Source organism: Xenopus laevis, chromosome 6L (genome assembly GCF_017654675.1).
Source record: "Xenopus laevis strain J_2021 chromosome 6L, Xenopus_laevis_v10.1, whole genome shotgun sequence".
NCBI classification, from domain to species: domain Eukaryota; kingdom Metazoa; phylum Chordata; class Amphibia; order Anura; family Pipidae; genus Xenopus; species Xenopus laevis.
The window spans coordinates 56915326-56931743 of record NC_054381.1 but is presented as its reverse complement, the minus strand read 5'-3'; the positions used below and the strand labels follow the sequence as shown (position 1 = coordinate 56931743).

General features: G+C 39.5%; 1 protein-coding gene across 2 annotated transcripts in view; it reads left to right on the top strand.

Annotated features, from left to right (window-relative positions):
* Positions 1 to 237: 237 nt before the first annotated feature.
* The window catches only part of ulk4.L (unc-51 like kinase 4 L homeolog), a 230495-nt gene continuing 214314 nt past the window's right edge, over positions 238 to 16418 (top strand). For both annotated transcript variants that reach the window (XM_018267520.2, XM_018267518.2), the window contains exons 1-9: positions 238 to 889; positions 1038 to 1173; positions 4480 to 4642; positions 5662 to 5761; positions 7529 to 7668; positions 8854 to 9016; positions 9625 to 9726; positions 12281 to 12358; positions 12940 to 13015. In XM_018267520.2, the coding sequence (XP_018123009.1) occupies positions 4505 to 4642; positions 5662 to 5761; positions 7529 to 7668; positions 8854 to 9016; positions 9625 to 9726; positions 12281 to 12358; positions 12940 to 13015 (797 nt within the window). In that variant the 5' untranslated portion in view covers positions 238 to 889; positions 1038 to 1173; positions 4480 to 4504. The remainder of the gene's footprint in view (positions 890 to 1037; positions 1174 to 4479; positions 4643 to 5661; positions 5762 to 7528; positions 7669 to 8853; positions 9017 to 9624; positions 9727 to 12280; positions 12359 to 12939; positions 13016 to 16418) is intronic.

The following is a 16418-nucleotide window of genomic DNA, read 5'->3' as shown; positions in this document are numbered from 1 at the left end:
GAAGCAGACTGTCATTAAGATGGAGCCAGAGAATAAGTGTGCAACTCACCAATTGCTGAGGAATAGGATCTGTGGGATAGTGGAAGGTAGTGGTTTCCCTTTGGCAGTGTTTCTGTGCTGGAGGAGTATTATCCTGCTCATACAGACTTATATTGCAAGTGAGTGCTGCTAGTCTGCTGCTTTAGTGCAAAGAAGGCGCGTTATACGCAACACTGCCCCCAATCTCACTGTCACACAATAAAGCCAAGTGTGGGTTCTAGCGCCCGATTCACAGCTGCCGACTTAAAAAGAAAGTGAATAATGAAATTAAAGGGGAAAGTGCACACGCAACAGTGACAGGCACAGATCCTTTAGAGAATTGCAGGGTGCGGCGGACTCCTCTCAGTTCCATTCAAGGCTCTAGCGGGATTGTGCGGATTCAGCTGTTGCACCGGCCGGCGAATTTTTCCCTCCGCCCCTCGCCTTAGGCTGCTCCACTGGATAAAAGGCGGGGGGAAGAAAGGATCCCCCTGCTCTCATGAAATAGATACAGCTGTCTTATTCAGCGGAAGGGAAGGGTGTTGCCGAATATGAGTAAAAAACAGCGCTTCCCTACGTTCCAAACGCTGGCTCCTCGCCTCATCACACTGACATGCTTGCAGGAAAGCTGACGTCACCCCCCTGAACACCATAGGCCGCGGGAGGGGAGAAGGCGGGGCGAGGGAATTTGGAACTCAAATGCACGCCTCTTTGGTGACCGGGCAACCCTCGGTCTTCCTCGCGTCTTACTGTTACCGTGGCAACCTGAGCTTCCTCTGCCCAATACAGCGCCCCTGGCCGCCTACTCAACAACAGAGTAAAACGGATTAAACCAAACAGTTTGATAGAAGAGGGGAGCAAATCCAAGCAGGTAAAGCTTGGCACAATGTCTTCATTACTTTAGCGCACACGTGTACGTGCTTTGATGCAGAATTACGGTTGTTGTTAGACATCTGTTTTCTTTGTAGTTTTCCCTTCTACATGTCCATCGTCTGTTTAAGTTTTCTTTCTTGTTGTAGATTGCTGCATGTTGTGTAGCTGGGATTGCGACTTCAGACAGACTCTAGCAGCGCCGCGGTCTCTTCTAACTGGAACGCTGCGACATTACGTTGCAACCTCTGTTCCTTCACTTGATGACTGGGCCCATTGCCGCAGGTGAGTTACTTTACCTCCTTGGCCCCATGCCACACACACACAGATCTGTGTCATTTACTAATAAAGAGAAACTATACTTCCCGCCTTTGTCATACAGTTTAAGAGAGAGGCCTTAAAAGAAAACACTCCAACCAGTGGTGTAACTGGATATTACTGGGCCCCACAGCAAATTATTTTTCAGGCCCCCAAAATGTCTAGAGGTTGACTTGTTTTATCAATATTTATTGAAATTGTATATGAATTTGGGCCCCTATAACTCTTGGACCCCGTGCAGCTGCAGGGTCTACTTCCTGTGTAGTTATGCCTCTAACTCCAACTTTCTCCTTTAAATCATACTTCCCATATAAAGCACATTACTGCAGTTTGACACGGGTTGTGATACTGTGGGCAGGGGCAAAGTGGTGAACTACCCAGGGTCCATACATTTGCTGGTGATAGGACCCTGAAGCCCACAATAAATCTGTAACAGTACCTCGCCTGCTTAAAGGGGAAGGAAACCTAGTCGGCGTAAACCCCCCACCCCCCCTCCCGTTTCCCGGGGAGGAGGGAGGGTGGGCAACAAACGGGAGGGGGGGTGGGTGGTTTGCACTCACTAGGTTTCCTTCCCCTTTAAAGCAGAAACAAACCCTTAATAACCCCCCCCCCCGGGCAAATGCCCCTAAAGGTGGCCATAGATCTAACAATTACGATCTTTCCTGGAAAAAATCTTTCCAAGAAAGAATGTTTGTTTCAGTACACATGTGTAGAGCTGAATCGTCATATACAGGTACAGTGGAAACAATAGAATTCTACCTGTGTCTGATGATTCAGCACTAACAATGGTCTATGTTTGGGTGCCTTCAAAGGTCCAAATTTTCCGCCCAGCCCGATCGAGTAGCCAATCAATATTTAAAGGTGGCCATAGATGAAAAGATCTGCTCTTTTGGCGACATCGCCAAACAAGCCGATCATTCCCCGATATGCCACTAACGGGCATGGCTATATAGGGGGTAATCTGAATGTTCGCCCTATGGCCAAACAATCAGATTACGATGATCGCGCAATGGGCTCCAGCGGGATTGGTCGGGACAAAATCAAACCTGTCCGATCGACCAAACGACTGATCTCTGCCGGGTGAAAAATGCCAGGACTCTCCACACACAGACGCAAAGATCCTATCGTACGAATCGAGGATTCGTACGATTTTCGAACCATGACCACCTTAAGTCTTCTGCCGATATCGGTCGACTCTTTTCCCACCATAAACTGGCCGAATATCGTATGAAAATTAGTTTCGTACGATATTATCTGTGCGTCTATGGAGACCTTTAGTCTTTACTTACAGATTCTGTCCAGCGGAGTTCATGGAAGCCATCTTCTTCTCTTCGTTAATCTTCGGAATGAGACCGCAGAAGTGGCGCATGCACCGTTTTAGCAATTTTCTGTTTTGCAACAACTGCGCATGCGCCGAAAATCGCGAAAATTGCTGGTCTCATTCCGAAGATTACCGAAATGGCTGAAGATGGCGCCCGTGAACTCCGCTGGACAGATTCTGCACGGAAGGGTAAATAAAGACTTAGGGGCATTTGCCTGGGGTAGCAGCTAGACTGGGAGGAGGGAGGGGGTCTATATAGGGTAGGGTTGTTTTATTAAGGGTTTGTTTCTCCTTTAAAACTCTTACAACTGCGCCAAACCAGTTGGCCATTACCCAATTCTGGATGGTCTGATGGGTCAATAATCAGATCATTTGACTGGATTTTCAAACCCAACTGATCTGTCACTATCGGGTTAATTTCCGGCATAACCTTCCCGAGGGGCCTATACAGGAGCGTAACTATAGAGGAAGCAGACCCTGCGGCTGCAGGGGGCCCAAGAGAGGCCCCCATTTATATAAAATTTCAATAAATATTGGTTAAACAGGTCAACCTTTCGATATTTTTGGGGCCTGAAATATAATTTGCTGTTGGGCCTAGTAATATCTAGTCACACCACTGGGATCATACATGGCTTGATAGCTCAGATATAGTCGTATGATTTTCAGACCATGTGTTGGCTCCAAATAATCTTTCACACTATGTTGATTGGTCATTTAGTCGATCCGACATGTTTGAAAAGTTCTGTCCGCTAACGATAATATCTCTGCATGTATTGCAATATCCATGGGTGACTGTCACCACTATTTCCGGAACATAACTTTCATACAATTGCTGTCTGTCAATTAATGGCCAGAACATTGTCTGATTTGTTATTTTTCCTACAATCCTGCAATTTAAATCTGAATGGTTAGTTTTAAATCGCTGCACTGAAACAAATGATCGATATCCGAAAATTTGTTGCACAAGGAATAAATCTGACCGAATACGGCAAGCTGTAGACTGAAGGGGCCAGATCTGTATCTTAAAGGGCACCTATCATAGGAAATTTGTTCCTACACGGAAGGGTTTCTCCTAATTCAGTTAAAACATGAAGGGAGCTTCAGGTTCATGATGAGCAAGCTGAGACTCTCCTCATTTTTAGTTCTCTTAGGGGTGGTAGAGGAGTTGGTGCCTCTGAACAAAACCAGGAATCTTTTACGGGCTACACTCTTTTATGCCAAAAAGCTGGTGGTGATGAGGTGGATGAGTCCACACCCTCCCTATATCAAACAGTGGCGGGAATTAATAAATATAACGCTACCGCTTATTAAATTGACCTACATTGCCAGAGGTTCACCCACAAAGTTTGATAAAATTTGGACTTCCTGGGTTGATGCCAATCCCGGAATCTCACTCCCAGACTCACCACAATAGAGGATAGGATTCATTATGTTTGATCTGCATATGCTATGATACTGACTTGTACATGTAATAATGTCTCGGTGCACAGCCTTGTATGTGTCTATTGTTGTTGTGTGTTTTAAAAACCAGAAATAAACATCTTTAAAAAAAAAAAAAAACCATTTTTAGTCTAATTAAAGCAAATGTCATTATTATTTTAAAGTGTAATTTAAAGCAGTATCTGTTCATTCCTTTCTATTTCTAACTCTTGAAAGAACGTAACAGAAGTAAGTTCCATTACAGCTGGTTTATGCTGCATTCTTTAAAGGAACAGTAACAAAATCTTTTATTGTTTTAAAGAAATAAAAATAGAATGCAGTGTTGCCCTGCACTGGTAAAACTGTTACAATTTTGCAACATTTAGTTGATGCATTTTTCAGCAGCATCTCTGCAGTATTAGCAACTATTGTATCAATTCTAACAGCTGCCTGTAATGAAACCCAGAGATTCTGCTCAGCAGGGACAAAGATAAGAAATGGATCAACTTGGCTTGGCTTATTTTGTTTTCCAGGCACTAACCTGTAATATTTGAAAAGATGGAGAATTACATCTTGTACGAAGAAGTTGGTAAAGGAAGCAAGTCTGTTGTTTACAAGGGCAGAAGAAAAGGCACTATTAACTTTGTCGCTATACTTCGCGTTGATAAAAGTAAAAGACCAGAAATAACAAACTGGGTAAGTTTGTCGGGTTCAGCACAGTTTGTAGTACTGCTTGCATACTTACATGCATACTGCTTTTTTAAGACAATTTAGTTAGGTGCAGTTACTTTACAGATTTAATAATTGCAGCTTCCTTAGCTATGGAAAAGATAATAAAAGGAAACTCTAATATATAGTACAGGTATGGGATCTGTTATCCAGAAAGCTCTGCATTAAGGAAGGCTATCTCCCTTAGATTCCATTTGTATCCAAATAATCCACATTTTTAAAAATGATTTCCTTTTTCTCTGTATTAATAAAACAGTACATTGTACTTGATCCAACTAAGATATAATTAATCCTTATTTAATATTTACATGATTTTCTAGTAGACTTATGGTATCAGGATCCAAACAGAAACACCAAGTCCAAAGCATCCTGGATAACAAGTCCCATACCTGTATAAGGACGCTGCATTAAGGGTTCTCAGACTTTACCAAAGTTGGGGCTAGTTTAAGTAATGTTATTGCATCAATGTGCAAAGCACTGCCTATCTTGACAGCGCTATATAAATAAATGATGATGATCAATGTCTATCACCTAAAATGTTGCTATGTCATGGAAAAAGTAGCTGCATTGCATTACACTGATAGTTTTTTGTTTCGGGAAAATAACAATAAGTTATTTCACAAGCTATTGTTAAAATGGATAGTAACCAGAAAGTGGATCTGACAGAATATTCTTGATATGCTGTTCTATATCTATATATTCTGATCTATAATTTTTCAGCTCAGCAGCTAGTGGAAGATCCTGATCTTTTGGGCACCTCTGGTTTCGACAAACAGTAGATAAATTAACTGAAACCTTTGAAAAGGCAGATATGGTATGCAACTGTAAAATCTGAAATATGCCTTTTTGATATTCTAAGTTTTTGTTCACCACATTATGCTTACCTTGCTTTTTTAAGCCTATACATTTATAATATTTTCAACTTGTGCACTGGGTGACTAAATCAGCTGTATACATACTGCATTTCTGTTGATATATTTATTCAGGTACGTCTGACGCACAACATCAGACATAAGAATGTGGTGACTTATCATGAATGGTATGAGACCAGTAACCATGAGTGGCTGATTGTTGAGCTGTGCACAGGTGAGAAAGCTGTCTGCTATTTTAAAGGGTTTTTACCGTTAAATTAACATTTAGTTTGATGTAGAGAGTGGTATTCTGAGAACTTTAAAGGGGTTGTTCGCCTTTGAGTTAATTTTTAGCATAATATAGAGTGAAATTCTGAGACAATTTTTGCTTTTTTAGTTATTTAGCTTTTTATTCAGAGGCTCTCCAGTTTGCGATTTCTGCAATCTAGTTGCTAGGTTCCAAATTACCTTAGCAACCATGCACTGATTTGAATAAGAGTCTGGAATATGAATAGGAGAGGGCCTGAATAGAAAGTTGTGTAATGAAAAGTAGCAATAACAATACATTTGTAGTTTTACAGAGCATTTGTTTTTAGATGGGATTTGAAGGCCGGAAATAATAAATAAATTAATTAATAATGAAGACTAATTGAACAGATGCTTAGAATAAGCCATTCTATAACATACTAAAAGTTAACTTAAGGTGAACCACCCCATTAAGTTCACTTTTAGTATGCTATAAAATGGCTAATTCTAAGCAACTTCCAAAAAACAAATTTTTAATGATTTGCCTTCTTCTTCTGATTCTTTCCAGCTTTCAAGTGGGGGTCACTGACCCCATCTAAAAACAAATGCTATGTAAAACTACAGATATATTGTTAATGCTACTTTCTATCACTCATCTTTCTATTCAGACCCTCTCCTATTCATAGGTGTCTTCTACTGCTGAAGTCCTATGGTGCATTAATCCATCTTAGATTCTTGGAGTTGTCTGATCCTGTCTTTTGCCTCTGTAGCAAAGGAATACGAGTCTGAAGGACACAATAAGAATTTTGTAATTAATTTGCCACTTGACCATTTTTAAAGTAAAGGGACTGAGGCAGATTTATTTTTCCAAGTTTCCTGAGAAAGATGTGGCTGAGAAAGTAAGGGAGGGATCTAAATTGACGCCTTGGCACCTGCCTTGGAAAATTAGTTGTAGGATCATGTTGATTGTAATATGTGGTAATGTAGTATGCATGGATCGCTGCCAAACTGGTGTACACTGTCCTCTCCCAAGAAATGTACTGTGAGATAAACTATAATAAACTATTAGAACAAAAAGGGGGTCCTACAGTAATAGTTACAAATAAATACAAAGCACAATAATAAATACAGATACATACCAAGTAATCAAGGATGGATGTCCCTGACCCATAGAGCTTACAATCTAAATGGAAGGGTAACTTACAGACACATGGAGCATATGAACTGCTGAATGTTGCAGTTGTTGACACTGCAATATACTGTAGTGCCAGTTCAGATGTTAATGTGAGTATTCCAAAAGGTAGTCTTTGAGTTCAGTTCTGAAAATACTGATTCTCTGCAGAGGAATTCAGGGGTGACATTCCAAATATAAGGAACAGCAAGACAGAAAGTTTTAATGTGGGAAACAGCAGTAGTAGTGGTGGCGGTGACTAGGCAGTTTCTCTGAGTGGAGTGGTGGAGTTGTCCAGAAATGTATGAAGACTCAAAAGAAGAGAAGAAGTAAGGTGAAAGCCTTTGAAGGTTATGAGGAGGAGTTTGTAAGTTATTCTTTGTTTTATGAGAAGCCGTGATAAGGAGGCAGGCGTCTGTACCCTTTTGAATGAGTGGAGGAGAATTTTGGCTCCAGTAGAATGAATCCGAGACCAAGACTTTTGTAATGATACAATATATAGTGAATAAAGTAGTGTGAAAACCTCAAATGTAAAATTTTCTCTATTCTGCTTTTGAAATGAGTTTGAAATAAATTCTTTTGTAGGAGGTTCACTAGAAACAGTTATTGCTCAAGATGACCACCTGCCAGAAGAAACCGTGAGAGAATTTGCTATTGGTATAGCTTCTGGACTGCACTACATACACAAGCTTGGCATTCTCTTTTGTGATCTTACCCCGCGAAAGGTAAAGCACATGTTTATAATTTTCTAAATAGATACATCACCATAGTTGCCATATGATTATGGAGAATGCCTATGCACATTCCAAAATATAAAATTTAATGTGACCACTAGGGAATGGTGATAATGTTACTGTAGTCTGTGGGAAAACACACCCTACCCTGATATTTCTGATTCACTGTAGAAATGCAAATATGTTCTATTTTACTTGTGCAAAAATATCTTGTACTTAAAATCAATTTTCACTTTTATTATAAGCAAAAATGTATTTCTCTCTCCTATTCTTTTATCTTCAATATATATTGTACATGTTAATAGAATTATGGAAAATAACTCAGTGTCCACTGCATCAAACACAGGGGCTCTGAGACTATTGTTTTCACTGCCGTGGTGCTTTCGTGGCGTTTCATGTTGTTCAAAACATCCTTATTTTATAGCAGCTGCTTCCTGTTTGTAAGGAGAATGCATTGGCGTTGGAGTTGTCCCAAAATGGGCATTTTCATGAATTCCACAGCTGATATTGCTAGAAAGGCAATTCTTCTGCCAAACTAACTTTGGTTTTAAATGGGCACTATGTTCAGCATAAATATAACCTGAAGGGAAGGGCTGTATCCCACCAGGACATACAGCTTAACTCTGAATCAAACCTAAGAAACCTATGGAGGCAGGCTTTAAAGTATTGTAGAATACTAAGAGGGGTGTTTTATAATTTCATAATGTCTTAAGACTTTGCAGCATGGGTATTTTACATTGATTTTTGACATTTTTTCAGCTGTTGGCATGTGCTGTATGCTCCACCTAGTGGCTGAAACAATTTTTTACATTTTTATTGAGTTTATAAGGTGTGGTTTGGGTACCATCCAGTTGCAAAATAAATACATATGTATATATTTATAATACGTGCAAAATTCACAATCATTGCTTTTCTTCAAACATGAAGAATGTCTGTAATAAGACTGTTCAAAAGCTTTACATTTGCATATAATTTTTTAATAGTTTTATAAAGAAAAAATATATTAAGCAAAACATTTTTTATGCTGGCAACTTTGTATTACCAATATTATTGAATTGAAATATAACACAAGTGGTTACTGATCATTTAGAACTTAAAAGCACTTTAATTGATTCTGATAATCAATGCCTCACCTACTTTTTAAAAACTGTAACTTTTTTATGTAATTCCATAAAGATTCTTCTTGATGGACCTGGTACATTAAAATTAACAAACTTCAGTTTGTCAAAAGCTGATGGGGAAAATCTTGAAGAATTCTTCGCTATGATTGGGTTAGAAGAGAGCCCCGCAGAGCATGGAGAATCTACAACTCGTAAGAAACAAAGAAACAGAAGAAAAGGTGTTGTAGTAGACTGAAGCATGTCATCTGTCTCCTGTGATTTAAAATTTTTTATAACCCACAAAAAAAGATGAATAGCTAACTACGTGTCTATATTTTAAGCACTGGTAAAGTAACAGAATGTAAATGTTAAAGTATACAGTATAAGAGGTATCTTCAATTTCACAATAAAATGCTGTAAAGTATAAATATACATCTAATTCATCAAAATTGTTTTTTTTTCATAAATACTGGGGTCAATGTTTTAACATATATGCAATAAATATGCATAAACCTTTGCATATTTGGTGCTTTTCAAATGTTACAGTATACTTCGACAACACAGAGCATTCCAAATCAATTGAATTTTTATGCATATAGAATGTTTATGATATATGAAAAATATGAAAAAGCAATTTTCATATTTCTGTAATTTCTTTATTTAGAGTCCTATATCAGAAGTAAAATTACACAGAAGATGAAAACTTAGGTTGTCATGAAAAAAGGTTAAAGTTTTGATGCCATTTGTTTTAAACTTGTTTAGTGCCTTAATTGAAATGTATTTCTTCCATGAGAACATCTAGCATGTTTTTAAAGGCCATATTAATGTATTACAAATTTTTTTGCAGGTTCTCCTGTTTATGCTGCACCAGAAGTGATAAAAGGAGCAGATTTTTCTATTGCTAGTGATATCTGGTCCCTGGGCTGTATTTTGTACGAAATGTTTTCAGGTTAGTGTATTTTTACATTGTGTTTATTTAATTCTATCCCTGCTCTCTTTTTACATTTTTTGGTTGGACTAAAAAAAAATACTGTATTAGATTTTAACCAATAGATGAAGAGCATTTCCTGAGTAGTTTGTAGCGATGCACCTGCAAAAGACATTTGATTTGATGGGGTGGTCCAGCCACAAGAACATAGTATTAGCACGGTATTGGTATCTTTCAATAAAGCTTTAGGGACAAATACACTAACCTGCGGAGTTGCGCTAGCGCAGGCTTCGCCTCACTTTGCCGCACTTCGCCAGGGTGCTGCTAATTCACTAAAATCCAAAGTTGCACTCAGGGAGGCGAAAGGTAGCGAAGTTGCGCTATCGTTAATTCGTCAAGCAAAGCGAAGTTACGTTAGGGATGCCTAAGTTAAAGTACAATGGACGTATATGTAGCAGCAAATATATTACACTACACAAGCCTGGGAAAACTTCATAAAATAAAATAGAGTTGTTAATTTGCCCTATACATGTGCCCACTGTATAGTTTAGGTGCCATATGTTAGGAAATGTAGGGGAGAAGGAAGGTACCCCCAAAAAATGTACAGACGCCAGCGTTTGTTGGGACTTAAAGCGTAAGGGTGCAAAGTAGCGCTAGAGTAGGTCCACTTCGCTAGCGAATTTACGTTAGCCGCCTGGCGCTTTAGTGAATTTGCCCCTATATCTTTAAAGAGCTACTCCACCAAAAACACAGTGAAAAAAAAATGTAATTATGAGAAAATTTCCAATATACATTAATTAAAAGTTTACATTTTTGGAAGTATTTGTTATTTAAAGTAGTACCTGTTGCATTTTTATTCTCTGCACTTCTGGCTCTGATTCCTCAAACAATGGGGGTCATTTATCAACACTGGGCAAATTTGCTCATGGGCTGTAACCCATGGCAGCCAATCAGATTGCTGCATTCATTGTTCTTCTTGCAGCTGACTTTAAAGGAGAAGGAAAGCCCCAGGGCGCAAAACCCCTCCCCCCTCCCCTGTGTTGCCCCCCCCCCTGGCCTACCTGTCCCCCTGGGCAAATGCCCCTAACTTGTTACTCACAGGTACCGGTACCGCTCTATTGCGCATGCGCCGAATGTCACGAAGTGAAATCGGAAAACTTCGTGACATTCGGCGCATGCGTAGTAGAGCTGTACCGGTACCTGTTCCTACTGCGCATGCGTCAGAAGACGCCGGTCAGAGCAGGAAGAAGACGCGTGTGGGAGAAGATGGCGACTGTGAACTCCGTGGACAGAACCTGCGCAGAGGGGTGAGTAACAAGTTAGGGGCATTTGCCCAGGGGGACAGGTAGGCCAGGGGGGAGGAGGGAGGGGGGGCAACACAGGGGAGGGGGGGAGGGGTTTTGCGCCCTGGGGCTTTCCTTCTCCTTTAAAAAGCTAATCACTGATTGGTTGCTATAGGTAACAGCCCATGGACAAATTTGCCCAGTGTTGATAAATGAGCCACAATGTTGCATGCCAGTTAATTAAAGAATCTAGTGGACAACTAACTGCTGTTAAATTGTTAAAATCATGTATGTATGTATGTATGTATATTTTTATTTGTATAGCGCTCCTTGAGGGCAAAGAACTGTACAGCAAAACAATAATTAGTGACAAACAAGGGGTCATTGAAGTAAAAAGTTACAATAGGTGCATTATGGGAAATAGAATTCACATAAATATAAAATATAATTACAATACAGATTAAGTGCTCAGTGTTAAGGAAACAAAAGGCTACAGGACCCTACCCTGTTGGGCTTACAGTCTACATGGGAGGGTAACATACAGACACAATTCGGAGGGTTATTCAGGTGCTGTAGGTTACAGTTTGTTACACTGTTATATAAGTGTCAGTTCCCATTTCAGGTGTTATCCAGGTGCTCCCAGAGGTAGTCTTTGAGTTTCGTTTTAAAAACACTGAAGGAGATTCAGGAATGGCATTCCAAATTTATGGAGTTGCAAGAAAGAAGGGTTTGATACACATTAGTAGTGTGGGGGGGGGTGCAACCAAGCGGTTGCTCTTAGAGGAGCAGAGGTTTCGGCCAGGAACATATAAGAAACAAGAGATGAGATGTAGTTAGGTACAGAGGAATGAATGGCTTTGAAGGTTATGAGGAGGAGTTTATAAGTTATTCTTTGTTTTATAGGAAGCCATGCTAATGACTTCAACAGGGGAGGGACCTGTACCCTTTTGGATGAGAGGAGGATTCATTATTTAAACTTTTTTTTAATAATTGTATATTGGAATGTTGCTTCTTTCATGCAAAAACTGTTTTTAGTGAAGGAAGCCTTTAACTCTTCAGATTTGTTATTTATGATTACCAGGGTGACAGTTAAGATTATGTTGCAACTCCGTTGTCTGTGCTATATCTGAAGGCTCAAGTTTTCTCCTAGTCTGTGTCTATTGTGAAAATCTAGTACAGTTACAAAGTATGAGTGATATTTTGTCTCTCCACTGATAACTGTAGACTGTAGAATATTGGCTTACATGCATGTGTTTTGTAAAAAGACTTTCAAGAAAAATCTGTGTTTACAGGTCGACCTCCATTCTTCTCGGAAAGCTTTTCTGAATTACTGGAGAAGATCATAAGTGAAGATTTCCACCCTCCCCAAGGTAGGCTAAATACACAGAAAGTTAGAAAGTAATATCTATGGTTGTTTTATTATATGAAAGTCTATGAATTGTGATTGATATAAGCCTCATCTCATGGAAAAAGAAACCATCTAATGATAATCAAAAACAATCCTGTACAGTTTAACATATTTAATCAGGCTATTCTCTATTAAAAAAGATCTATTAGGACATTAGTCCTAACGCGTTCCGTATATGATGGAGGACTCACTCATTGGTATGAAATGTGTGTGACCTTTTTAACATGTCCTAATAATTTTTTTTTTTCTTTTATAATTATTTGCCTTGCAGTATTTTTGAGGTTTCCATATTTTGTATGAATGAATGGTGTATTAGAGCATATTGTCTTTCATGATGTGATGTCTTTCATAGCGTAAGCTTCTTGGGAAACTTTATGTTGCAACCATATACATGTATATCAATAATGCGATTACTACAAAATAAGTATATAGAAATATTTTTACAGTGCTGTAAGGAAAGATCTTTGTTGATTGTATTATTTTACCTTTTGCCTAATTTAGATAAGGTACATTTGTCATTTACCTTCTGTGCTATAATTATAGGGCCAGCAGGCTCCAAGCCATCAACAGACTTCCTTGCATTACTCAATAGCCTGCTTCAGAAGGATCCCCAAAAACGGTATGTGAAGTTGTTGATAGTATTAAAGCCTGGCGCAAGAGTGTCTTATTTAGTTAAATGATGTTTGTGACAAGGGTTAACTGATTTTTTTGGTGACAATTATGTGCTAACCGTTATTTGTGGTGATTCACCTTGCATTTAGTGGTGAAGGACCATATGCATTTTCCAGAATTTTAAAGGGTAATGATTATGCAAATGGTATAACCTACAGTGTCTGTACCATGCAGTAAATACTGTGAACATAAAAAGCAGTCTAAAAGGACAATACAAATCTATAATACTAAAGGTACCAACCAGGCTAGCATCTCTTTCTTTGAAATACAAACCAGTTTGCAGCACATGGCATCACCATATTTCCTGTGCACCCAGGTGTGCTTTTGCAGCTGGGAGCATGTGCAGTACTATACACTGTTTTTACCCATCCTAGCCACTGACAAGGACACCAGGGGGGGGACACGGGAAAGATGGTACTGCAGTAAAGTACATTGTCCTGGTTATTTTTTTAAAGTAGAGTTTAAAACATTGGGTAAAAGGTTTATGACTGGCCGGTTAGGATGAACAAACAGAAAATTATCTAAGAAACTTTTATCAGCATGTTTGCATTTTATCTGTGTGGGGTCACTCCTGCCATGTGGGCAGCAGTGCCCAGAGTTTTTTTTAAGAAAATCATTTAGAGATGTGGCCCCTCCTTGCCCTTGGAGGTACCCAAAATAGGTAAGTGTGGGAGTTTAGGGGTACAGCATAAGGAAGGTTGCCTCAGGGTAGCATTGGGGGCTAGAAAAACTCCTATATCTGTGTCTTGCAATAAATACTATGAACCAAGTACCAGCATTAAAGGAAAAAAAAAAAACACCTTTTTGACATGAGCTGATTCAGTCTTGTAAAAAAATAAGTGCATGCGCACGATATGAACTATATTATAAGTTACTGAGGAGTCTCGTGACCATATAAAACCATGAGGCTGAATGACCAGGTGTTTTTATACGGGTCATGGAACTCCGAGGTGACTTCTAATATCCTGATATTTTGCAACAGGTGTACTTTATTTATTATAATACACAAGTTTTAGTGAGTATGTGACAGAAATGACATCACTAAGCTTTGATTACAACTGATGACATCAATAAGCACCATTTATAAGGATATAATTTACAGGATGTTCCACACACACACACACACACACACACACACACCCCTTGATACCTGCACTCAGGGAGAGAGAAAAGAAATCCGCACTCATAGGTGTTTTGTGATGAAAAAAATGGGTATATATATATATGCAGTATGACAGCACTCAAAGGAATTTACAACGTAGATATCAGTCAAGCAGAGGTAGGATTATTATATCCGATGTTTCAGTTCAATTTGGTGCTAAACACGGTTGCCTACCAACCAATATACATAGTGAGATCCGTGAAAAGGCATGTAGAATATTAAATGCAGGAGACATCAGACCTACTCTCGAACACCCCTATCTGCCATGCTTGCAGCTAGCAAAACCACTTATTTAAAACATAATACGAGAAGTGGGTGTAGTTCCACACTTGTGGGCGTATACTGTGCTCCGTCCAGGGTCCTGTAGCTGTGGAGTAATGTCCATAGAGCCATGGACGGCAGTGGGACGGGTCAGCACAATTTGTCTTGGGCACGCCTACCTGTAACCAAGCACTGAGCATATAGCAGCGACTGCGGCGAGTCACAACTTAGAGTGCAGGACAACGTAGTATTGTGGTCGGTCTGCGGTCAAACTGCTGGCCGGTACACTTCACCACTTGGTGTCCCTTGATCAGTGTGGAGCGGTATCGGCCCATTTTTTGTTAGTTAAGAACCGTACCACCTCATGTCCCAATCCACATAGCAAGACAGGGGCGGAGCTATATGACGAGAAAGCCCAATATTAACAGGATATATCGTGTTAGAGGTTTGCTATAGTGCTGAAAGGGCACTCATGCTGCCCGTGTGTATGTAGAGTCATCGGTCTGGAAGAGAAGTACAGTTAAAAACAATGTATCTACATAACATATGTCACATATTGTATCCAGCAGACACACTGAGTTGCAGGTATGTAAACAGCAATAAAGTACCACATTGTCACAATAAAGGTTATTTACATCCAAGAGCAAAATGCCATAATCAATCAATAACGACTATTAAATAAAGCAGCCCAATGGCAAAGTTTTATTCAGTCCACGGGGGGTCACAGTGTCCTGTCTATGGATCCACCTGGATTCTCTTCTTAGGAGTGCTTGATCCCGATTGCCCCCTCTCGCCAGAGGGGTTGATGGTCAATTGCGATACATCTAAATGTAGGCAATGTATGTCCTTTCAGTAGAAAATACTTGGCCACTGGTTGTAGGGTTTTACCTTCTTTCAGTGCTTTGTTGATGAACGAGTGGTGATTCCAAATCCTTTCCTTTAATGTGGTGCAGGTTTTGCCCACATAGTGTGTGTGTGTGTGTGTGTGCGTGTGTGTGTATATATGGGGGCACACAATAAATATTTTGTGCTTAAAACTGTGACAATTTTTCATAGACATTTTGCCTTATCACATCCCTAGCTCTAACGCCTTGATAAAAAGATACCGTATATACTCGAGTATAAGCCGAATTTTTCAGCCCCCAAAATATGCTGAAAAACTCTACCTCGGCTTATACTCGGGTCGAACGCAAAAACGGTCGCCGGCGTCTAAGAATAGTCGCTGGTGTCAAAGAATAGTCGCCGGCCCAAGAAAAGTCTCCAAGAATAGTCGCCGGCATCCAAGAATGGTCGTCGGCGTCCTCCAATGGGTGCAGAAACCCTAAATTTTTTGATTGAAACTTACTAGAAGCTGCTGCATTTCTCACCCTAGGCTTATACTCGACTTATACTCGAGTCAATAAGCTTTCCCAGTTTTTGGAGGTAAAATTAGGTACCTCGGCTTATACTCGGGACGGCTTATACTCGAGTATATACGGTACATCATGAACTTGCACACATGAACTATAACTAGAAGCTTCATCGATCAACTTGCACACATGAACTATAACTAGAAGCTTCATAGATTAACACTGCATGAGGGAATGCAGCATATTTGATCTGACATAAGAACTGTGCATAATATGCAATCAATTTTTTTACTTTTGTCTTCCCCATTTTTTGCTTTTTCACTTTATTTTTTATATATTTTTCACATATTTTTTCTATTTATGCATTTGTCATTGACTGGTATTTATGGTGGGTAGCACTTTAGTGTTTATTTAAACCATATAGCATTTACACAATTAAGGGTAAATGAAGCCCTTTTTGAGATTGGTGTGATACATAATGTACTGTATGGGTAGTTTACTTTGACGTTATACGTGGGGAATTTTAATTTATTTATTTAGATTTATGTATTAACAGTTTGATTCCTTTTAGGACACAT